General features: G+C 33.6%; 1 protein-coding gene and 1 pseudogene across 4 annotated transcripts; both read right to left on the bottom strand.

The window, feature by feature from the left end:
* Positions 1-3,062: 3,062 nt before the first annotated feature.
* LOC137730193 (tonoplast dicarboxylate transporter-like) lies at positions 3,063-10,515 on the bottom strand (annotated as a pseudogene). The gene is made up of 5 exons (XR_015951909.1): positions 10,183-10,515; positions 4,658-5,135; positions 4,163-4,206; positions 3,986-4,081; positions 3,063-3,876 (listed from the first exon to the last, which is right to left on the bottom strand). The product of XR_015951909.1 is annotated as a tonoplast dicarboxylate transporter-like (transcript).
* A 2,082-nt stretch (positions 10,516-12,597) lies between these two features.
* Positions 12,598-19,770, bottom strand: LOC137730012 (putative LRR receptor-like serine/threonine-protein kinase At1g53440). Of its 3 annotated transcripts, none has more exons than XM_088678498.1 (26): positions 19,546-19,770; positions 19,259-19,400; positions 19,058-19,129; positions 18,775-18,846; positions 18,540-18,611; positions 18,358-18,429; positions 18,179-18,250; positions 17,959-18,030; positions 17,755-17,826; positions 17,585-17,659; positions 17,412-17,483; positions 17,052-17,129; positions 16,891-16,965; positions 16,122-16,187; positions 15,910-15,978; positions 15,733-15,792; positions 15,480-15,527; positions 15,349-15,401; positions 14,895-15,262; positions 14,607-14,805; positions 14,387-14,515; positions 14,106-14,236; positions 13,810-14,020; positions 13,458-13,689; positions 13,222-13,372; positions 12,598-13,104 (listed from the first exon to the last, which is right to left on the bottom strand). In XM_088678498.1, exons 1-26 carry the CDS (start codon positions 19,676-19,678, stop codon positions 12,817-12,819), a joined length of 3,084 nt encoding a protein of 1,027 aa, XP_088534624.1. In that variant the 5' UTR covers positions 19,679-19,770; the 3' UTR covers positions 12,598-12,816. The 3 variants fall into 3 exon arrangements, with proteins under 3 accessions (XP_088534624.1, XP_088534625.1, XP_088534626.1); XM_088678499.1 differs by having other exon boundaries at positions 16,891-16,962; XM_088678500.1 differs by lacking the exons at positions 19,058-19,129; positions 19,259-19,400 and having other exon boundaries at positions 19,546-19,712.
* Between the last annotated feature and the right edge of the window lie 5,863 nt (positions 19,771-25,633).

The following is a 25,633-nucleotide window of genomic DNA, read 5'->3' as shown; positions in this document are numbered from 1 at the left end:
GCGTGGGCAATCAGGGTAGAAAGGTCTTTTTACTGTGGAGAAAGAGCAAAAAGTAGCACACAAAGAAGCATTCGAAGGCCGTTTTAGTCCGTTTACTGTTAATGAACAGTGATTTTGTGTTGGGTTTTAGTATATGTATAATATTGTGGGTAGGATGGGCAAATACCCATTAGTTATGGGTAACCGCAGTTACTTGTCCAAAAAAATTAAACGGTTATGGTTGTGGATAACCATTTAGATAAATAAACGGTTATGAGTATAACCGTTTACCCGCGAAATTTAAATGGACGGTTATAGGTATTAACTGCGGTTATAAACAGATAACCGTTTACCCATTTATTTTATATATGTAAAATTAACACAAATCATGTTCTCGATCCAATAATACTTAGCACCCAATAAATTAGCAAGGAATTCATCGGTCCTTCTCTCAATAACACTGCTACAGGAATGATGATTCTCATCATCAAGGAATTCGTCAAATTAATTTAAATTCCTTGCGGGTAACCGTGAAATTGACAGAAATACTTTAACAGAAATGTCTTCTAAACAATTTTTGTAACCCAATAATACTTAGCAAATATTATATTTACCTTCATTGGTAACAGTTAAAAATATCGTCCATAAACTATTATTTCAATTATTGTAATGGTATAAGGACTTAAATAATTAAAATACGGAAATATATGATGAATGTACCTATAACGGTGTTTAATTGTCAAAAAATATAAAATTATGACAATTTTTTTTTTCAAGTTGTTAAAAAACATGTGGACGGGTGAAAAATGAGTAATGGTAAAAAAAATAAAAAATAAAAAAGATAAACGGGTTAAAAAGGGTAAATGGGTAAATGGGTATTAAACGGTTATGGTTAAATAGGTATGCGATTATGGGTATGGTTAACCGTTTATAAACGGTTATGGGTATGGGTATAACCGTTTAGGCAATTACCCAACAGGTAAACGGTTATGCAGGTATGAGCATAAACGATTATGGGTAAATAACCGCGGTTACCCACCCGCCATAACCATTGCCCATCCCTAATTGTGGGTATTGTATGAATGAAAATTTTAAGTCAAAGAAATGCATTATTATTGTTGATGCATAAAATCAGGTTGATCATTGGATCAACTTAGATCCAACTGTAAAAGCAAATAAACATATAAGAACACAATAGTATATTGTGGTTCACCTCGAGATGGAGTTACGTCCACATTAATGTAGTATCCGGTTTTCAATATGCAAGATTAAGTTACATTATACAAGAAGACTTGTTATCTTAGAGAGCGCAAGACATTGATTCGAGAGACTCCTCTAAATGAGGGTGAGGGATACCTTTTATAGTTCTGGGATGTTCCTCTCCTTTTATGGTACTTAAATGAAACTCATAAATTTTTTCTGCATTATATAAAAGATAACGAATATAGTAGAAAGGAAACACATGCATGTTAAAAGCTTCGTAAGACTCCTAATCAAATTACAAATTCATCATAAAGAAGGTTATATTAAATTCAATAATTCATAGTATTTCTCAAAGTTTTGCTTTTGCTTCTTTTTATACATAGAACTGGATAAAAGACAACTTAAATGCCAGCGCAAAAATAGAAAGAGTCATGCCGTCCAAAATTGAATTCTTCTAAGATTCATTGCTTGATTTTGCATGCTCGGTCGATATGAACGTTCTGAAGTATCTTGTAATAAAGCCGGTTATATTTGTTTAATGATGACATAATATATTTACTTTATCGTGACAAGATAAATTATTTGATCACACAAAACTAAAACTAAGATGCGTTAAATAGTTTTTTTCTTCAATTAGTTCTATATGTCTAAATGATAATTTTTCATTTTTATTGTAAAACATGTGATTATGGACCTAAACAAATGAATTTTTTTATTTTTTCAATACAAGCTATTGAAAAAAAGGATTCAAACTTGATAATTTGGGTGAGAGAAAGTATAAACTCTTGTGAACTCTTAAGTTTAAAATGAGAAGATAAAAGAGAAAAATTTCGACTTTTGTTGCTATCTTATTAGATTAAGAATGTGATTGTGTAAATCTTAACATATCTAGGATATTTTTATGGGATTTTACGATATCTCTTAGACTAGATATTATCCTATTAGAGTTGTTATCCTATTAGGATAAAAAATTAACATTCCCCACTGTTATAAATAAAGGCACAATGGAGTAGAATAGAAAGCACCTCACAATTACACATCAATCTCTTCTCTCTCTATGCCGCACCCCCTCTCTCTCTCTAGCCTCCATAATTGTTCAGCAAATTATGCCTACAACACGTTATCAGCACGCTCTTGACTCTACGCTAAAGAGAGTTTGATATTCAATCAGGGGATTATTACGTTTTAATCATTCTTTGATGATTAATTTATTATTTTATTGAATTGATCTACATGCTATTAATTCAATTTAATTTTTCTGTGTTGAACGTGATACAACGCATTGGAGATGCAATTCCAGTTTTCCGAGATGAATCTTTTACAAATTCAAAGGGTTTTGTTGTTTTCTGCCAATCAGGTACGCTTAAAATAAAGTAAGATATTTGAAACGACCATGAAGCATGAAAACATTCTTCATGATGCATGAACCCCCTACATTTATATTTACCTTCCGATATATATACATGTTTCATGCATTACGCAATTTTTGTTATGTGGAATTTGTGAGGAAAATTATGCCTGCACTCCGCTACATGGAGATTAGCCATTGTTCAAAGTTCAAAAATCTTCCCCGCGAGGTTGAAGAGCAAGGAGTTTGGAGAAAGCAAAATTGATCATGAATAGTGATCAATAACAGCCCAGAAAATCACCATCTCCATGGAAGCCTCTGATCCTTGATTTATCTTGGTTACTCTAGCATTAAACTTTGTGTGCGATATATATTGTGGTGTGCTGTTAAAACTTAAATTTTCTTGGGATGTAATGTGAGTTTATTAGAGATGATGCAATGGTGTGATCTTGTATAATAAGCAAAAATATATATGCATTAGTTGTACATAATCACACATATTTATAAGGTTGATCATCACGGACATCATATATGAAATGCAAATTTAAAATCATGCTTTGAATTCATATAGGTATCTCACAATCACAGATAGACTCATAGTTGATTGGGATCATAAGACTATCGCTAACGAAACATGTTCTGCTTTTTGTTATGCCCTAAGATTTTGTGAGACATTGTAACATTATTGAACTTTCAATCCTAAATACATAAGCTCCTGCAATAACCAAAACTCAATAGTTACTTATGAACTACAACATCACGTAGAACTAGTGAAGATGAAAATTGATCAAAATTTAAGTGAGCTAAATAATGAAGAGAAAAGGAATGTTATCAAGAGTGGGCATCAAAAGGGACAACACAGCAATCCCAACAATCTTCAATGGCAAGCCACTCTTGATCATATCTTGGATCTCAATGTGGCCAGTGGCGAATCCTACGGTATTTGAAGGAGTTGCCGTAGGAAGCAAGAAAGCCAATTGTTCCCCAATGCCACCCGGAATCATCAGAAGGAGAGGATGCACATGCATACGTTTGGCAATTTGAATTAGGAGAGGAATAATAAGCGTGGTTGTTGCGTTGTTTGATATGATCAACTCAGTGATGGAACTACTTATGAGACACACAGCAGGTGCAATGGCAACATATGGGACTGCCTCCAAAAAATCTAGGGTTTCAGATAATATATTAGCAAGGCCACTGGATCAAACTCCGTCAGTTATGGCTAAACCAGCACCTAGTAACAATATGATATTCCAGGGTAGCTTCTTGCATTTTTCCCAGTCCATCAACTTCTCACCCTTTTGCTTTTTGCTTGGAATTTTGAACAAAAAAGTTGCAATCATAACCTACAAACATTTCAAGTCACACTTGAAAATTTGATCCAACGAAAGGTTTGTTTATAAGGCTATTTCGTGTTTAAAGTTAGAACACATAAGAAGAAATGTCAACACTCACACTGACAGTTCCATTTCCGGCATGCCCGTTGAAGAGGACTCCCCAGCCCGGAATATCCTCCGTTATGCTTCTTGTCATCCACAAAACAATCAGCATCTGCAGAAAATGCTAGTCATAATAACTGGAGGACACATCCATACTCAAAAACTATGCGAAAGTGAGTACTTGGGGACGCACCGAAAACAAAGCCAGTACCATCTTCTCAGCAAAAGCCATTGGACCTGTCGGTTGCCGCATCAACAATTGTAAGTTGATTTGGAAATACAATTACACAGAAGGTGTTCTCTAGTGCCTAAGATTGGATACTGAACATTGGGCCAAAAGCAAAAAAGAACATGACCAATACGGTGATACCATGTGTTAACTATTTTATTATGGCATTTGGGGTATCCACAACAATTGCTATAAAAAAGAGTGGTTCTTTCGAAATTGCTTTTGTAAGAAACACTTTTTCTCATCAACGTTTTAATATCAGTATTTTCATTATAAACAAGTTGATTTTTTATTAAAAGTCATACTCCCTCAAAGACACATTTGAACTTTTTTTGCCTAATTTATTTAGAAGCAGTTTTAGTCGTCAAAAAATTCACACACGACAATGCGTGATTGATAGGATACACCACAATTCAATGCTAATTGCATGTAAGTTGCTCTAAGTTTGAGAGATCCTACCTAGCAATTCGAGCTCCTCCTTCAAATGGGCTTTGTCTAAATAAACAGAGAGAGCCTGGCCTGAACTCCTTGAGCAATACAAGCAGCAAAGCAAACCCCACAAAGCCAAGAACATCAACAATGCCGAAGGGAAGGCGAAACAGAACCAGGTGCTGAAGGTGATCGGAGCTGCTTGCGGGAAATAGATCTTCCACATTCCAACCAATATGAGATTGACATCGGTCCCCGTCAGAGTGCTCATCCCTCCTATGGTTATGGAGTACAACACCCCCAGAATCACGGCTTTGCAAAAGTTGCTCACAACCAGGGACTAGTCGGGACCCGTCGAAAACCGCCGGAGAATGCCGGTGGCTACGGGCATCATCATCACCGCAGTTGCCACGTTGTGCATCCACATGCTAATGAATGTTGCGGTCCCACATATTCCCAGCAGCAGCAATGGCGGATTCAAGGGATCTCCATAGAACACCAGGGTTATCTGTGTTCGGGAAAAAAAAAGGTAAAAAAAGGGTTAACTCGTAATACTAAGTAAATCAACTTATCCAATTTGTAAATGTGTAACAATAAAAAATAAATGTCATTAAGCTTATTCCAATGTCTTATCTCTTCACCCACTTTGAAATAATACTTTTATTGACAAATTTGTCCTTGTATAAAATCACTTTACTTAAAAACGAATCAATCATATATTGCCACAACCCCCTTCACCTGCACAATTAGGATAAATTATTGAGTAATGCTAAAGAGACTAAATTAACAAACTAAATGATGTGTCACCAATATAAATGAGCACGTCTATCAACGTTTAGGTAATAAATCAATCATAAACTTACATGTCATTTAGTTTTCAAATTTTAGTCTATAAATTTAGTCTCCCTAGCATATTATTCTAAATTATTGGAAAATGATCCTCGCCGGATGCTTTTCTTGGGTATCCCATGATCGTGACCATTTATCGTATATCGTGCGGTCAATTTTCGTTAAGTACTATTTTATATTTAATTTTAAATTTTAAATTTTAAATTTCAAAATAATTTCTAACTGCATGATGTATGATGAATGATCATGATCACGGAATTTCCAAGAAAAAGATCCGGCAAGGATCATTTTCCTAAATTATTAAAGAGAGGCGGTAATACAGTATTACCACATACATAACCTCCACCCAAAATTTAACACATATACAATTATTATATAGCTGAACTTAAAGCTTATTTTAACATTAAAAAAATGAAATGTAAGAAAAAAGATAAAACTTGAAGAACCTCATAACCACCACCCTCCCCGATAAGGATAGGCAACGGTTATGGCGGGTGGGTAATCGCGGTTATTTACCCATAACTGTTAATGTTCATACCCGCATAACTGTTTACCCGTTGGGTAATTGCATAAACGGTTATACATATACCCATAACCGTTTATAAACGGTTAACCATACTCATAACCGTGTACCTTGTTGACCACAACTGTTTACCCGTTTTTGAACTTGTTTATCCTTTTTTTACCCATTTACCCATTTTTCACCCGTCTACATGTGTTTTTTTAACAACTTGAAAATTACAAAATAACAATTTGTCATAATTTTCGTTTTCTAACAATTAAACACCGTTATAAGTACATTTTAGCATGCATTTCCTTATTGTAATTATTTAAGCCATCATACAATTCCAATAATTGAAATAATAGTTTACGAACGATATTTTTCTGATACACCCAAACAAATCTCTAATTATAATCCATATGATTACAAAGTAAATTTTCTAAAAACAAGAAGTAGTTAGTATCTTGAATACTAAATGATTCAAAGCTCAAAAATATTCCGAAACTAAATATTTTCGAACACTAATGCTTTCATAAAAGGTTAATTAATTATGTGGCTTTGTGCTTAGGTGTAATGTGTCCTTTAATTTACGTGACTTTATGGAGCAACTGCATGGGAAATGTGCATGCTGCTCCAAAAACAATGTGTATATTGATATCAAAATGGGATCTGCTTGCACGATGTCGTCACGTCATGGGTACATAATCTTCTTGCTATGATTTTGTTATCAGTCAAACTTTATGATGTAATTTAAAAATATTGAATCGCATGAGTGTTCACACACAAAAGTATTCATCCTTTATTAAATTAAATGGAGGGAGAGATGAGCAGTGACGGGACGTTTGAGAGTTTGAGTTTCACGGAGAGATTGAAAATTTAGAATTTTTAATTTTTTTTTTTAATTTTACATATATTAAATTAAATGGATAAACGAATACCTATTATAACCACGGATAATTCCCATAATCGATGGATACCCGTTACAACTAGGGTAATATCCATAACTGTCCATTTAAATTTCATGATTAAACAGTTATACCCATAACCGTTTGTTTGTCTAAACGGTTACCCATAATCATAACCGTGAATTTTAAATAGGCGGGTAACCGCGGTTACCCAAATCCATGGATAATTTGCCCATCCCTACTCCCTGACCTCAGCCTCCACAACTTCACCCCTTTTTAATTTCCTACCTCATTGCTTCAACCCCAAACACTCATCCTTCCTCCTCCCCTCTCTTTCTCCTTTCCCTCTCTCTTATGCACTGGCTTTCTCACTGATCGTCTCACTCGCCATGGCTGAGACCTTCGCCAAACACGTCGAGGCTGTGCTCGAACGGAAAGCCCATCTTGTCCATTGACCTCCTCTGCGATTCTTCGACGACTCAATCAAATGGGAACTTGAGAACCATCTCCCGATTCCACAAATGCGTCGTTGAGGCCGACCGAGGATTTTGGGTGAGGAGGGGCGCTAGGTGTGTTTTGGGGAGGGGGCTGAGAATTTGGGTGTGTTGATAGTGACAGTTCTGGGAATTTTTTGGGAAAGGGGCTGCTATGATTTTTGGAGTTGGAGTTGTTGGGTATATTTGTTTAAAGCTAGGAAAATTGGAAGAAGAAATACATAGGGTTATTTTGGGAATAATTGTGGGTGGGAAAAGAGTTTATGTGTGTTTTGTTTTTTTATGCTGGTTGTAAATATAAGGTGGGCAGAGAAATAAGACACTGAGGTGGGCATAACATCATTCTACAAAATAAATACATTAATCAATATTTAAGTAGTAATTCAATAGAGATTTTTTCAGTATGCCGCAAACACCGCCCGTCAGATCAAGTGTAATAATACAATTTGTTGGAAATTTGAAAAAAGAAACTCTAATAAATTTTATTATGACATTTAGTATACCAACCTGTATTTCCGGCACATTGAAAAATTTATCTCAATCATCAATAACCATGCCTTATAGTTTCCAAAATTTAGTTTAAATAGATGGTCTATATAGCATTACCATAAATCATTCATGTACATGAAGTCTAAATTTCGATTCTCCTTCACTAATATCGCTTGAATCCAAAAAATAAATTATTTTGAAAATCCTAAGCATATAGTATGAGCTAGGATTCGGGCACAATACAGCTCACACCCTAGTAGGATTCGGAAACTAAAGCATCCAAATCTCAAGTTGTGACACGTATTAATATTATCAAAAATGCATTTATGTTTGCTTTGTTGGCAACAATATATTGTGTGAAGGATATTTCACATGAATGAGGTAATATGAGAAAACTGCAACGAAAAGAGGACTCACATTCAAGGCGAATCTTTTGGGTACGTTATAATGCTCAACGGCGAGAGCCAAAATAAAGCTTCCAAGAACAAGGGCAATAACATCGTTCATGTAATAGTGGGCAACATCATCTGCAGAGCCAAAATAAAGCTTATTGTGTATGGATTTTGTGAACAAGTAGGGATGGGCAAAATACTCATGGATTTAGGTAACCGCAGTTACCTGCTCATTTAAAGTTAACGGTTACGGTTATAGGTAACCGTTTAGACAAATAAACGATTATGGGTATAACCGTTTATCCATGAAATTTAAATTGACAGTTATAGGTATTACCCGTTATTATAACGGGTATCCACCGATTACGGGTATTATCCACGGTTATAATGGACATCTATTTACACATTCAATTTAATATATGTAAAATTTAAAAAAAAAATTAAAAACCCTAAATTTTCAATTTCTCCGCCAAACTCAGAATCTCAAACGCCCCATCCCAGCTCATCTTTCCCTCCATTTAATTTAATAAAGGATGAATACTTTTGCATGTGAACACTCATGCGATTCAATATTTTTAAATTACAGCATAAAGTTTGATCAATAACAAAATCACAGCAAGAAGATTATGTAACCATGACGTGACCACATCGTGCAAGCAGATCCCATTTTGATACCAGTATACATATTTCCCATTCAGTTGCTCCATAAAGTCACGTAAATTAAGGGACACATTACACCTAAGCACAAAGCCACATAATTAATTAACCTCTCCTGAAAGCATTAATGTTCGAAAGTGTCTATTTCGAAATATTTTGGAGATTTAAATCATCTAGTATTCAAGATAATGACTACTTTTTGCTTTTAGAAACTTTATTTTGTAATCATATGAATTATAATTAAAGACTTGCTTGGGTGTAGTGTAGCAGAAAAATATCGTTCGTAAACTATTATTTCATTTATTAGAATTGTACGAGAACTTAAATGATTAAAATAGAGAAATGCATACTAAAATGTACTTACAACGGTGTTTAATTGTTACAAAACAAAAATTATGACAAATTGTTCTTTTGTAATTTTCAAGTTGTTAAAAAAACCATGTAGATGGGTGAAAAAAGGGTAAATGAGTAAAAAAATGATAAATGGGTTCAAAAAAGGGTAAACGGGTAAATGATTATGGTTAAATTGGTACACGGTTATGGGTATGGTTAAGCGTTTAAAAACTGTTATAAGTATAGATATAACCGTTTATGTCGTTTAAAAACTGTTATAAGTATAGATATAACCGTTTATGCAATTACCCAACGAGTAACCGGTATGTGAGTATGAACATAAACGGTTATGATTATGGGAAAATAACCGCGGTTTAATACCTGCTATAACTTTGTCCATCCCTAGTCAGAGCTACGTAAAAACAAAAGGGAGCTGAAGTCCATTCTCTACGGCAAGTGAGTCTGAACGCGTTTCAGAAGCTTGTGCCCAAGTTCACCCATGAGTTTTTTAAAGAGAACACACTTCCACTTCTTATTACATGTCTTCCGAAATTGAATACTGACTCACATAATAGCATATATAACAACATTGCAGCAAATTGCCAATTAATCGAAATTTTGATACCCAAAACAATCACAACATGGATACTTTCAAACAGAAGAAATTCACAAACTAATTTTAACTATTTCAGAATTCACAATCGTCAATTTTTAATGAAATCCGAATGAATAAATTCCTTAACCTGGTTGCTAAAAAAAGAACTTTGATCATCAACCAATCCCAAATATACTTTGGTCATAAAAAAAACACAGGAAGAATCCCAAATTCCAAAGTTTTCACAGAATAAATATAGAAACAAGGGAGAACCGGATCAAAATTTCAATCAGATCGTATTGAATTGGATCGATTTTTGAAGGGATGGAAAATAGATACCTTTTCCTCGCGTTTGCTTTCGCGAGAATCGGGAGAGCGCTGGGCATAGACGAGTAAATCCCGGGTCTGACGAACGATGTCGGCGGGGGTTCGGGGCTTGGACTTGAATAATCCCTTCATCTTGTTGCTGTTGGGGCTTTGGCTGCGATGGGGTCGTTTATCCTGATGCTGCTGCGGCGGTGGCTGAGGAGAGAGCCTCGGCGCCGTCAGAAGGCTGGAGGAGGCTCTCCGCTGCTCTCCACCTTGGTTGGACGTACAGATTCCAATTGTTGTTTGACTGTCGTGGACTCCTAATTGTGTTCCCTAATTTACTCCAACCCAATTTAGCCTTCACCTTTTCACCCGATGAATCCATGAATTCTATTTATTACTGGAAATACATGGTTAAAATTATATAATAATTATTTTTTATACATAAAATAATTAAAATTATCTTATTTAATGAATTGTTGGTATTAAATATTTAATTTTATTTTTTTTCATTTAAAAAAAATCTTTTTTTTTATTTTTAACTTTCAATTTTATTTTTTTATTTTGTTTTCAGAAAATATCTTGGAAGTTGAGTAATCCTTATCCCGCTGACCGTTGATGGTTGCTCTCCGAAATCTGGATAAAATAGATTGGTGATAAATTTTTATGTACAAGTAGTTAAATTTTTTTATTCAAGATCCAGCCACTAATAGTATGACACTTGTTGTATGGGATTGTGGTTTCGGCATACTGAAAAATTTCTTGATTTGGAGCATGTGCACAAAAAAGGAGAAAAATATAATTTACCAAGGGTGCATTTTGCTCACGAAGTGGTGGTAATGCTCACCAGAGCCTACTTATTACCATTAAATGCATTTAAATTTTGAGATTTGTTTTTATTCACTATACAAATCTCGAAATTTAAACTTATACAATGCTGATGGATAGGATAGTGAGCAATATCATCATCACTTGAGAGTGGTGAACAAAAATATTCTCATTTATCAAAGGGCATATCAGCAATTAAGTGGGCCTTACTCATGCCAGTTAGAGTATTAACATATTTCTTAACAGATTTGATGGAAAATACAAAAGTGAAGCTAAAATCAAATTTCAAAGTACAAAGTTGCAAATTGTGAACTTAAGGAACGTTTCACATTCTCAGGTCCTCATAACTTCGTGTTGAAATCCACTCACTCATTTAACGATCAATATGTTTTAGTGAAGTCTAACCATTATCTCCTACCGTCAATGAATGATTGTACTTGCAATGTGTAAGTATGGTAGCTATTCTCCACTTTTAGGTTGCTAATATCATTTTGTGCTATAATAAGCATGCATATTATTATGGCTAACGATTTTATTTAAGTATCTTAAGTGGATCGTCTGGTGTAATTGAGAATATAAAGTTTTGGGAAGAAACTTGTAACTCATTGAAATTTAAAGTTTATTTATTTATGGCTTTTTAGCCAAAATCGTCACTGAGATTTGCATAACTCTCCTTAAGATTTGAAATCAATACAAGTGATCCTTGAGATGGTCCACCATCAATCATTCTTCTATGAATAGTTATGTTAAGTAAAGATTAAAATAACGAAAGTACCCTCAATTTAATAAACAATAGGTCAAAATGATTTGACAAAAGAGGGTATTTTGGTTATTTTATCCTTATTTAATGAAGATTTTTTCACGGAATGACCAAAATGATTGATGGTGGACAAATTCAGGGACCAATTCTATTGATTTCAAATCTCAATGACCAAAATGAGGAGTTATGTCATTGTCCATATTAACACATGGCGTCCAGTCATTCTTTTAATTTTTTTTAGTTTTTTAATTTTTAATCTTCATGTGGGCCCATATTAACACATGGCGTCCAATCATTATCCACGTGGTTGCCACATCACCACTTAACAGCTGATTTAACAGCAATCTTAACAGATGTATGAGATTGTCCCAAAATTATGATTTCAAGTATCACTATGGGATGAAAAAAACTTCATATACCAAATGTTGAAAACAAAAAAACAGTAGTAAACTGAGATTAACCCTATAATGAAATATAATGTATCCCTTCATGTTTCTGATACACTAAAGAATTTATCATAATTAACAAGGTATGAAGTGAATGAGTCATTCGCAAGGAAAAGGTGAATTATAATTGACTTAAAAAATGGGAAAATTTCAAACAAAAACCAAAACCTCAATGGTTACATGAATACCTTTTAAATAACGGAAACTCCGAGTTTTCTTTTTCACGAATAAGGACTCTGTGCAAATGAACACGTACAAGATTGTAATTATATTTTTGTTGCTTTCGATTTATAACAGAAGATTGTTTATTCTTGTACGAGTAGGGAATCTGTGCAAAAGATGAAATTTGTACATTATGCACAAAACTGACTAGTTAAAGATTTAAACGGGAGAAGAAAAATTAGTCAGAAGTTGTGAATGGAATAACGCTGCACATGTAACAAATTTCCAAGTTTTGATATGACATTCTGCTGGAAGAAAGGGTTCACAAAGTTCAAAAGGATGCGAAGTACAGAAACCGCGAAAAAGATTAAAGCACACCAGTAACAGTAGCAATTCAAGAACGTCTAATGCTATTCACATAAAACTTTTGAATAATCTAGAAATACTTTTCCGATGATCATGTACGCCTTAGGTTGAATAAGACGAAGTTGATGCTACTGAAGTCGACTTCCCCGAGGTGGTGGAACTAGCAACATTGACATCGCCAGTGGGCTTGGCAAGTGGACAAACCTCGTCAATGCTTATTTCGCCAACAAGAACACCCACAACTTGAGACATTGTAGGTCTGACACTAGTACCTAGGGCGGTGCACTCCAGTGCTAATTTCAAGATGATGGCGGCTTTTCTTTGATCATACTTTCGCAAACTCTTATCAACCAAGCTCTCCAAATCTCCGACTTTATTTGCTTTATAAGCCTGCGCATATGCAGGATCGATAGTTAGCATCAAGCTTGAAACGTAATCATACGTAAAAATGCATGATCAAATATAGAGAAGAAAGCACAAAAGCACAACCCGGTCATTCTTGCTTACCCTATTTACAAGAAATTCAAGTTCCTTCTTTGATGAGCTGGCTACGTTTCTTTCCCCACTGACAATTTCAAGTACGACCACCCCAAAGCTGAAAACATCTACTGTGTCTGGTAAATCTTCCCTTTGCAAATACTCTGGCGCCGTGTAGCCTCTGTAGGTAGTATAAGAAATTATCATGTAGTTTTACAAACTTAAATTTGCCTAGTAAAAAACCGGTGAATTACTAGTTTACTTACTTCTTTGTTTCTCTTGCGATGACCCTAACTTTTTCTTCTTCGGTATAAAGCTTTGCAAATCCGAAGTCTGATATCTTAGCCTCAAAATTCTTATTAAGAAGAATATTAGTGGATTTTATATTCGTATGAACAATCTTTACTCTGTCAAGGTCATGTAGATATTTCAAACCCTGTGCTATTCCCAAGCAAATGTTAAACCTTGTTTCCCAATCAAGCTTCACTCCGTTGGGGACTGCAGTTGCATACACTTCAATACGTTATATGTTGTATTCGTCTTCCATGATAGTTTTAAAAACAAAATACGTATCAAAACATCACATTACAAGTAAACAAGAAGTAGAAAACACGTTACCAAATAAGATGTCGGCAAGGGATTGCTTTTCCATATATTCGTAAACAAGAAATTGGAGGTCTTTTTCAATATGAACATCCAACAGTTGAAGGATATTGTTGTGTTGCAATGACTCTATGATGTGAATTTCCTTTTTCAATTCATCGATTTTTTCCTTGAAATGACGGGAATCTAGTCTCTTCACCGCCACTGTGTGACCTGGCAGTTCTGCCTTCATCCCCGAAGAGGTTATAGAATTAAAAATAAATAAATAAATAAATACAAAAATTATAGAATGCATAAGTACAGAAGTTCACCTTAAAAACTGTCCTAGAACCGCTGATTTTTTTTCTTTCACTGAAATTTTCAGTAGCATTTATTAATTCTTTGACGGTGACAAATTTATCTTGAAGCTTGCCATCTATTTCTTCACGACCTATTTTGATTTCTGTTCAGAAAAAAAAAATGCATCAGGAATATATATCCATCAGACAACTTTAATTTTTTTCCTTTTGGTGTATCAAAGGGGGCACATTCACGTACAGCAGTGCAGAGTGCAGTATATAATTGTAGCTTAGCATGCAACTTATAGACTTACTGGGCTCCTTTTTGATTGACAGCCAGCCCATCCTCCAAGCAAAAGCCAATAAGAGCAGCAGAGCAGCAATGACGGATGCAATCGTAATCAATGCAAGACGTATATATGTATCGGGACTAATTTCGAACTCTGTTTTTGGCGGGAAGAGAGTAATAATACATGAGTGTTAATTTGAACAAAATAAATTAAAAAGGAATCAATTCACGAAATAAAATATTACCAGGATTCACAGAAATAGCTGATATTAAAGGTCCATTAAAAGTAGGTGGGTCACTCTCTGTCCCCTTTCCAGACCAGTACAAGTGGATCTCTAACAGGCCACTATCATGTACAACCTCAGCTGAATGACTTACAGTTATTGGTTTTTCTCCACTTCCCTCCTTGTCTCTAATGTCGAAATCATTTAATGTCCTGTTTCTCTGCAACAAAATTTACTTAAAATGAGATGATACAATAAATAAAAGTAGAATGATGTATTGTTACCGTGACCAGTAAAAAGTACGGTTACCTGAATATATACATCAAATGAGCGTCTTTTTAGATTAGTATAGTCTGCATCATCGATGTATATAATTTCATGAAAATGAAGCGTAACATTATATCTACCTTTCCGTAGACAAAAAGCATAATATTTCAGAGATAGTGGAGACAAACGAGCTTTTTCATACAATGGTGCCTCAGTAATGGAAACTCCACGTGTTGTGCTCTTGATGTAATCACTAGCATTATCTTTTTTTACACCATAGTCTCCGGAAAGGCTGTAAGCCCAGTTTTTCTTTGGACTTGTGTAAAAGAGGGATGTGTCATTATCTTGATCATATATATTCCCACCAACAGTTGTCTCTTCACCCCCACAATTAATAAACAAGGAATGGTCTGCAAGAAAAATTAACGTGTATCATAATATATCCTGCAGCATTTAGTTTGCGTTCACGATGCCGATTTCAGAAGAATAAACTTACACTTTGGTTTGTTTCGAGGACAGTACGTGTTCTTCATTTCAAACGGATCCATCCTAAAAGTAGTTACCAATAAGTTATACAAGGTTCTGATGATTGAGTCTCTTACTAACACAAAGGGATAAAAAACATACATATATGGTAAAGAGGTTGAGGAGTTGCGGCAGCAGGCAAACAAGTTCCTGGAAAAAAAAAAAACAAGAAAAGAAAAAACAGTTAACGTCATGAAACAAAAAAATTCATAATTGATAATGTCTCAAACTTCAGCGATGTGCTACAATAATTGTGGTGAGGTTTAAATAAAAGCCCTTAATGCAATTATTAGTAGAAGTGGAACCATTCAATTTTTTCTACGGAAACATTCAAGAAGAAAGAACATATCCTCACAGTTGTAGGTTGCTTGGTACTGCAGAGTCTACTGCTGAAAAATTGTTAAACGAAAGATCCCTAAAAAATAACATAGCATGTATAAATCTCGTTTATTAATTTGTACATATGAGCAAAAAATTAAAGCTGTTACAAATGAAAGTTCTTCCAACTTCAATTCAGAATATGAAGACATACATCCTAGTTTGGAAGGCCCGAAATATCCAACGTGGGATTGTCCCGTTAAGCATATTTCCAGAAAAAGACCTGAACATAATTAAGCGCATATATATATATATATATATATATATATATATATATATATATATATTATATTAACGCATGTAATTAACAAGACTTAGATCTGTAGTTAATCTAAATTCTTCCAGTTAAGAATGTTATTCCTTTACATGTAAATCATATCTGATTTCATATAATGAGGGAGGCCACCGGTTAAATTATTGAAGCTCAAGTCTCTGCAAGACAAAACACAGAGGATTAAATTAACAGTTAAAGGAGTTTTGATCTACAATGATATTAAGAACATACTCAATTCTAGTTCCGTGTAATTGGCTATATATTATGAAATAAAAAAATACAATATAAAAAGATAAATCAGACGATGCTTAATTAATTATCCAATGACATGGTTGAGGGTTTGTTGAAGAGTGCTTCGAGAATAGCTAAAAGTACTTTATAATAATTAAATCCAATTATGACCACATTTGTCACAAAAAGTAATAAATGTTTTTGGGTTCTAAAAGTGTGTTTTGGAAAAATATGCTTTTTAGAAAAGAGGAAGATTCTCTATCCTTCTATTCTCATACATTTCCATCACCTCCTTTTATACATTATTTTTTGTCTTATTATCTTTATAAAAAAATCAATATAAAATGTTGACATGGCTTAATCATAACCGTTCAAATAGAAAGGTATGGAAAGATAGAGAAATTAAGAGGGTAGAGAATCCTCCTATTTTCAGAAAACGCCTGTAATTGATTTTGCAAAACACATCATTTTAAATTTTAATAATAAAAAAATTGAATCGTTTTAAATAAAAACATTTCTAGCATAAGCACTTATGATTATAAAATAAACCCTAAAACTGATTCAATTTTCTTCCAGCCAAATTAACAGGACAACTCCAAAAGCAAAATTACAAAAGTGAAGTGAAATTACAGGTAGCTTAGAGATGTCATTTCTTCACTAATGTATTTGGGGATTGTGCCGGTGATTGAGCAGTTCCTCAGTCTTCTGTAGAAAACCAACGTGAAGAATAAAAAGTGAAGCCTTTTGGGCACAAACCGGGCTAGAAGCAATTATTACAACAAACTGCTTACAGAGAAATGAAATTAGCACTGTTGGCGATCTTTTGTGGTAATTTGAAGCTAGGATTTGGTGCCACGTCGCTTATCCTCCTGTAGAGGAATAAATATATATACATTTTCAACCTCTAATGAATATATATATATATATATAATGTTAGAGAAATTAAATTTGTAGACAAAATTTTGTAAATAAAATAACTTGGAAACTCATGATTGAATATTACATCAACATTGATAAACGTGCTCATTTCTACTGGTAGCATATCATTTAGTTTGTAAATTTCATCTACAAATATAACCTCCCTAGCATTACCTACACACACATATATTATAGAACCAGCAAAGCGAAAGAAAGGGGAAGATGTCTTGTACAGAGACTGAAGGTTTGGCAAACTGAATATTTCTTCCCTCACCGGTCCTTCGAAATAGTTTCCCATGAGCGACCTGCATGCCGTGTAAAAAAATTGTCTTTTTAAGAAACCTTAATAGTAAGAGGGAGAGAATAATATTGCTACCTGCTGAGTGTAAAGCTGAAAATTACTTACAGGTGATAGATATTAGTCCAGTTGGCTATGGCTTCAACTGGAAAGGGACCAGAAATGTAATTCCCGACTATTGAACTGTACGCATTCACCAGTCACCATCATATCCTCTTAATTATTTAATTAATGTGTGGCAAACCTCAAATTAATCATTGATAGGAGTGAACACTTACAAGTCTTCCAGGCTTGTGAGCTGGCCATAACTTTTTGGAAATTTCTCACTCAAATAATTGCCACGCACAGCGCTGCAACAATGAAAGAGACACTCCTATGTTAATTACTTTTGCATATTAACTCGATTATTATTTCTATTTTATTTAGTTTTTAAGGGATGAGTTTCTTTTTTTTTTTTTGTTTTTTTTTTCATTTAAACTTACAATAATGTGAGTGATGTCAAGTTTCCGAGGCTTTCTGGAAGAGGACCAGAGAGCTGATTCTCAGACAGATCCCTATGGGAAAAAATGACAAAAGACTTCTTAGAATTAATGTTTTAGAAGATTCATTATGTATATATATTTATTTATTATCTAAACATGCATGCAAATAAAATCACAAGTCTATAAGTATAATTAAATGTGGTGTAAGCAAAGTACAAACATATATGAAAGACTCGAAAGATATCCAAAATCCTCAGGAATTGAGCCTGATAGCATATTAAACTGCATATCCCTGCAAAAGCCGGTGAAAGTAAACCATGCATGAAATGAATTAATCCATCAAAATTAAAATATGAGGTGGAGGAGATTAATAAAAGAATATATAATTTATGTACTCACATTTCAATAAGATTTGTCAATGAACCAAAATTTCGTGGTATACCTCCGCTAAGCAAGTTGTACTGCAGATATCTATATATATAGAGCGTGAAAATGACTTGATAAGAACTTTAACAAAAGAAATTAATGGAAATTAATCAAGATGACTCTCCACAATTAAATTGGCGACATCAAGCCCTTACAGTTTTTGAAGAGAAACCAAGTTCCCTAAGCTTGCTGGTATTAGACCACTGAGTTGATTGAACGATAAATCCCTTGACACAGAGAACCCCAATTTAGGATTCTAATTTTCACAAGTACACACTAAAGCATCTAGTTGATTGACTAACAATGAATTTTCAAGTAAAACTATCCATATATTCATAATCATGCAAATTCTAGTGCGTGCGTGTAACCATCTGGTATATATTTACTTACAGGTATTCGAGATCCATCAAATTCCCCAATGTATCAGGTATGCTGCCATGAAGTTTGTTGTTGGCTAGAGAGCTTTTGATATGATATTTAAAAAGAAGGCAAAAAAAAAAACAAAATTTAATTAGGTTGAACTTATAATTTCTTTACACACTTGCTTAGTGAATATTTTTGTGAACGTTAGTTCTTTTTACACCCCAAAGTTGTCACTGGAGTCTGCATTATAATATAAACAACTGAAGTTACATTAAAGATTGGTGGGCACAGAAAGAGTCAGATTACGTACAGGGACTTTAGATTGCTAAGATAACCCACAGTTTCATGAATAGTTCCAGTTAAACCAAGGTTGTTTATTTCACTGCCACACAAAATGAGTGCACAAAAAAAAAAAAAAAAAGGGTTAATACCATTCTATATATAATTTAAACAATATTTTGATTATTTATTTGACCTAATGCGTATTTGTGAAATATTGTTTCATACATACATTTTAGAGATGCGGCATAGATTCTCGTCACTGCAATTGCAATTGATTGTAAAAGCATAAAATGTTCCATCGCATGATTTGTTTGTAATGGTTGGTTGTTGTTTGAATTCTAAGTCCTTTATAATGGCTTGAAGAACAGACACTGCCAATATTTCGGTAAGTAATTAATAAATACAATGATCAGGCCTCTTAGCTGAAATTAATTAATTAAACATGTGTTTGAAGGCGATATAATTAGAAAGTTGGCTGATGATTAAAACAGATGCAGTGAAATTGGTAATGAATACCTTCATCTGGTGGCAGTGGAGCTACGTAGGCTCTACAGTAGAATTTGGATTGAGGCCAGCGTCCAAGTTGCCAAACTAGAATATTGTAAAAAACAAGCTTAGTAAGCTGCAGTCTTAGAGAAGGCCTACTCATTTCTCTTGCTAGGTCGTGACTCGTTGTAGAAGATAATTTGCTCCAGCAATGTCGATTGCCTATATATATTACGAAACCACCTGTGGAAATGAGACCCATGTATCGTATAAAGGTGGTCAACAACGCAATCGGTAATGTGGTCATCAATATAAAATATGTATTTGCGAACAATTTTATTACAAAAATGATATTCTTATCATATTTTTCATACTATAATTATATCATTTTTCTAATATAGATGAGATTCACATGTGTTGTGGACTCTATCCTTATTAAAAAAATGATAAAAATGTAATAAGTATAGTCATACTCATTTCACTATTTGATATCTCTTTAATAAAGAAGATACTCATTTCATTATTTTTAAAAGTATTTTTGCTTACCGCCGCTATCTTTGATGATGCTCCCCTCTCTCTTATAACTTACCATGTGTCCCACCAACTAATGGTTAAATTTAAGGATAAAGGTTGTCTGCCCTCCCACTTCCGATGTCCTTCCGTGCCCTTCTATTTGTGTGATCACGGTTAAGCCATGTTAACATTTTATATTACTATTCACTTTTGTTTTATTATTTCTATAAAAAAAATAATATAAAATATTAATATGGTTTAACCGTGACCACACAAAATAGGAAGGCACGAGAGGGCACGGAAGTGAGAGGACAGACAATCCTTGTCCTAAATTTAATATTAAAATACTTTTGAAAAGAGTTAAAAGTAAATAAATTACGCATAATAAAAATTTCCAACAGAACCAACCCAGAAACACCCCGTCCTCCTCTTCCTCTCTTTTCGACCCAACAGCCACCACCACCACCAACCCGAAAACGGCAACAAACACCCAGGCCCCGAGGCCACCACCCTCCATTCCTCCATCTTTTACTTCAAATCGTCCGGGCCATGGATGCCGAGTCCACCTCCGAACCCTCCATTCCTTAATTACGGTGATACTGATGTCATTTTTCTGGTGTTCCCAATTGGGTTTCTCGAATATTTCTTTTCTTTTGATGATATTAAGCATTCGAAGAAATGGGTTTATTTGTGATGATTTTATTCATGTTTTCGGTACTTGACTTATTTACTTATAATTTATAAATTACAGGGCTGGGTTTGTGATTGTCTGTGTTATATAATATGTATTTGGTCTGTTGGCTAATTAGTTATGTATGGAACGCGGTAATCGCACAATTTTTGGCACGGCATCGTTTCGTCTTCCCGGAGTCTCTCCGTACGGTCCACCCAATGTCTACTGTAGACGCGCTCCAATACCTCGAATCTGCTCTCCAATTCCTCATACTCGCCATTGCCTTCCACTCCAGCTTTGGGGGTTTTCATCTCATCTCGTATATGCTGCTTCCGGTCAGAGACAACTATATGTTGTCACCCTACAAAGGCCTGTTATCACTTTAGAATGGTGTTTACACCACCTGACCTTTTTGGTTACAGCTTGGTTCTGGGCATTCGCTTGCGTTTGTTTTCGTCTGAGGATCGGATTTGTGGCGTTCAGGATGGGTTTGGTTCTTCTTGATCTGCAGGTTGGGCTTCTTTTCACCAGCTTTGAAGCATGTTTTTGTATTGCTCTATAAGAGCTAAAATTTATAATATAATCTTAAAATTTTATTTATGAACACCATAAAATTATAAATAAAAAAATAGACATTAAATATATATTACTGGCATTAAATAGAGTCTAGGAATTAAAATCAATTTTTAATCTTAAATAAGACATTTTTCTAAACTTCATCTTATTTAAAAATTAAAATCTAGTTTTCTTAAAAAAAAGAAAGGAGACGAGAAAATTAGAAGTATTGAGTGTTAGGGGAAGAGAGAATTAAATTACAGTTAATGATAACGGAGAGTGAATCAAAATCATAAATAAAAAAGAGTTAATTGTGAATTAATTAAAACACAATCTCTTATTTCTCAAATTCTTTGATAGGTGGGTAAGTGAGATAATATTAATGGCATTGGTAGTGGACTATACTGGCCTGAAAGTTTATCACAGCTGTCAATTATGGATTAGTTAAGAATAGATGAGACCCTAAACCAAGAAGTGAAGGATTACATTTATGTAACCAACAACATCTTAATCATTTTTAAACATTTTGCCCTTATCCCTCTTGGACCAACTAAACCTTTATTCCTCTCATCATCATCTATTTGCCCTGTTGCAGTTCATCAATTATTTATAAATTTGTCCTGAATGTTTTAGTCTGAGCCAGCAAGCATGTATAACTATTGGGTCCTGTATTTCTGTAGGAGAAGTAATGAGAAAAATATCCCTGATTATTTGATCGGAAATCTTGTTTCATGCATTATCTGGCATTTTGCTTTGGCATCAATTTTCAAGAGTTAAGCTTTAAAGCTCCAAACAACCGACTTTGTTTAAAGTTGTCATCCTTTACACATGTCTATGAACGATTGGATTTTTTTTTAGTGGTGTACATGAAAATTTGATTGGAAATCTTATTTCATGCATTATCTGGCATTTTTCTTTTGGCATCAATGTTCGAGAGTTGAGCTTTCTTCAAAAGGCTCGACATATTGTCTAAAAGTTAAAGCTCCAAACAATTGGCTTTGTTTAAAGTTCTCGTCCTTTACACATGTCTATGAACAATTGGAATCTTTTTGAGTGGCGTACATGCAAATTTGATTGGAAATCTTAGTGGCGTATGTGCAAATTTGATTGGAAATTTTAGTGGCGTACATGAAAATTTGATTGGAAATCTTGTTTCATGCATTATCTGGCATTTTTCTTTTGGCATCAATGTTCGAGAGTTGAGCTTTCTTCAAAAGGCTCGACCTATTGTCTAAAAGTTAAAGCTCCAAACAATCGGCTTTGTTTAAAGTTGTCGTCCTTTACACATGTCTATGAACAATTGGAATTTTTTTGAGTGGTGTACATGCAAATTTGATTGGAATCTTGCTTGAAATAATTTGGTCATATCTATGAACAATTATCAGGACATATCTAGGAACAATTATTTGGTCATATCTATGAACAATTATTTTCCTATCTACCACTTTTTGATTCATTGCACAAGACTCGTGTTTCATGCATAATCTGTCATTTTGCTTTTGGCATCAAAGTTTTCCACAATATAGACTTTGTTTAAAGCTTAATCATATGAACGAAAACCATGATTACTAAAAGACAATAACAATAACAGAGTACTTAGTGCCAGCATTAAGGGGGAGTATCTTGTGCAATTGCACAGAGCCTCCACATCTAAAGGTCCCCATTAATCAACTATGAGATTTGATTATTTTGTTTCTTGTTTGCCGAGGGAGAGTAGAGAGATATGTAGAGAGATCAAGGCTTTAATATCATTTGTTGCAGAAAATTAAAGACTTGCTTTTATTTGTCTCTTACTATAACTGTTGTTTTGCAATTTGGATAAGTGTTTATAGTTTCTACTTTAATTTATGCATCATTTTGTTTTGTTTTTTGGTTTCTTTTATACCCTAATGATTTTGTTGATTTATCACATAATTTTAATTTTTTTTAGATTAGGATCTAGAAAGACACGTTTTTGTTGTTGATTATTCATCATTTTGTTTTGTTTCATGGTTTTTTTTTTTTACATGTTCACTAATGATTTTGTTGATTGATCACATGATATATTAAGGCTTTAATTTCATATGTTGCGGGAAATTAAACTATCCTTAATTTAGGTCTTACCATAATTGCTGTTTTGCAATTTGATTAGGTGTTTCTAGTTTCTACTTAATTTATTCATCATTATTTTTGGTTTCATGGTTTCTTTTTCATGTGTGCTAATGGTTTTGTGATCACATTTTTTTTTTTTTTTTTTGGGTATAAGGGTTGAGATTCAGGACACATTTTTTACACACATTTAGACATTTATTTTGTAGAGTCTACTTCGTAATGTATTTTAAAAATCTAAATCTTCTATATTTTAGTACATGATTCATTGATCATCATTGCAAAAAATTAGACAAATCCAAAACCATTAATACATTCATTTATAGGGAAGATAATGGCCAAATACAATTCTACAAAGAAACATTAAATTTAATTCAACGACATATGGTTTGGGATTGGGTGATTTTTGGTTGATATGATCTTAAGATGAACGGTTGTGATTGCTAAAATACATTATGGAATGAGGTCCTGCAAAAATGTGTGTCAAAATGTGTATCAAAAGTGCATGTCTCCAGATCCTAACCTTTCTTTTAATTATGATACTAATAGATGATAATTTTTTTACTATTTTAGTATACTTTAGTGAGATTATGTAAATAGGACTCATGCATAGTACCGGAATGAAAAGGCGTTTATAATTTTTGTACATGGCTTCTGAAATCTTATAGACGGAGATGAAGATCAGCAACAAATTTGAGTCCTGTCTACCACTTTTAGATTCATTGCACAAAACTCGTGTTTCATGCATAATCTGTCATTTTTCTTTCGGCATCAACAGTAAAGCTTTGCAAAATGCTCCACTTGCTGTCTAAAAAGTTAAGCTTTAATCATAAAGAAAAATGCCCCGAACGGTCAAAAAGCAACTTTTGAAGCAAATCTTCTATATATAAAGCAGGAGGTCAGTTTTGATGTCACTGACTTCCACAAAAATATTAGGATAAAATTTCTCCTTAACCAAAAAAATTCAAAAGTAGCTGAATATAATATATCAAATAATATATGGGTAATTTGTTGGTCATCATAAAATATAATATAAATAAAAGTTAGATGAGAGAAAAGAATAAAAAAATGGAAGGATGAGTGAAAGTTGATGGTACCCATGTGAAGGGGAAAGAAAAATATAAGAACAAATAAGAAAAATCATGAATATTGTGTTCAAAATATTTTAAGAGGCGTATAGTGTAGATGATAAATTAGTAAAGTTTTTTTTTTTTTAATTAGTACCTCATAATGCGCTAGTAATAATATGATTCAATCAGTTGTTTATTGAATATTATTTTCTTTACAAAAAGGTTTTTTGCACGCGGATAATAATGTGATTAAATTAATTGTCAAATGATTTTTTTTTAACAAACGATATTATCTACATTAGGGGAAGGGGTGGGCTTAGCCTCACAACGGGCTAGTAATAATGTGATTCAGTCAATTGTTTATTAAATATTATTTTCTCTATTCTTAATGTAAATTCTATAGAAACCGATTTTATTATGTAAATTTAGCTGCTTTAATTGGTTTATGAGGGGTTTCTTCTAGCATAATATAAAATTATTCATTTATTTCAAATATTTGACGTTTCTTTTGTTAATTTACGCATATAAATACATTTAAAACGTATAAGTCGCGCGTAGCACGCCGTGATTCAAAAAATATCTTCTACACACGTGTGAGCACGTGCATGAATTCTAGTGTATATATAAAGGCGGAGGCTAGTTTTGGTGTCACGGCTTCGACAAAAACATTAGGACAAAATTGCCCCTCAACCAAAAAAATCCAAAAGTAGCCCAATATAATATATCAAATAATGCAAGGGTAATTTGGTCATCATAAAATATAATATAAATATAAGTGGGAAGAGAGAAAAGAATAAAAAAAATGGAAGGATGAGTGAAAGTTGATGGTGCCCACATGAAGGGGAAAGAAAAATATAATTAAAAAAATAAGGAAAATCATGAATATTATGTTCAAAACATCTTAAGAGGAGCGCAATGCCGTTGATAAATTAGTAAAGTTTTTTTTATTATTTTATTATTTTTTTTAATAGTACCTCACAATGGGCTAGCAATAATGTGCTTTAATCAGTTGTTTATTAAATATTATTTTCTTTATAAAAAAGGTCTTTCGCACACGGATAAGAATGTGATTAAATTAATTGTCAAATGATTGTGTTTTTTTTTAACTTAAATTAATTGTCAAATGATTGTGTTTTTTTTTAACTTACAATATTATCTATACTAGGGGATGGACTTAGCCTCACAATAGGCTAACAATAATGTGATTCAATCAATTGTT

This window comes from Pyrus communis, chromosome 10, assembly GCF_041283825.1.
Source record: "Pyrus communis isolate YQ-2024b chromosome 10, ASM4128382v1, whole genome shotgun sequence".
In the NCBI taxonomy this organism is placed as follows: Eukaryota; Viridiplantae; Streptophyta; class Magnoliopsida; order Rosales; family Rosaceae; genus Pyrus; species Pyrus communis.
This window is presented reverse-complemented; position numbering and strand designations above follow the sequence as displayed.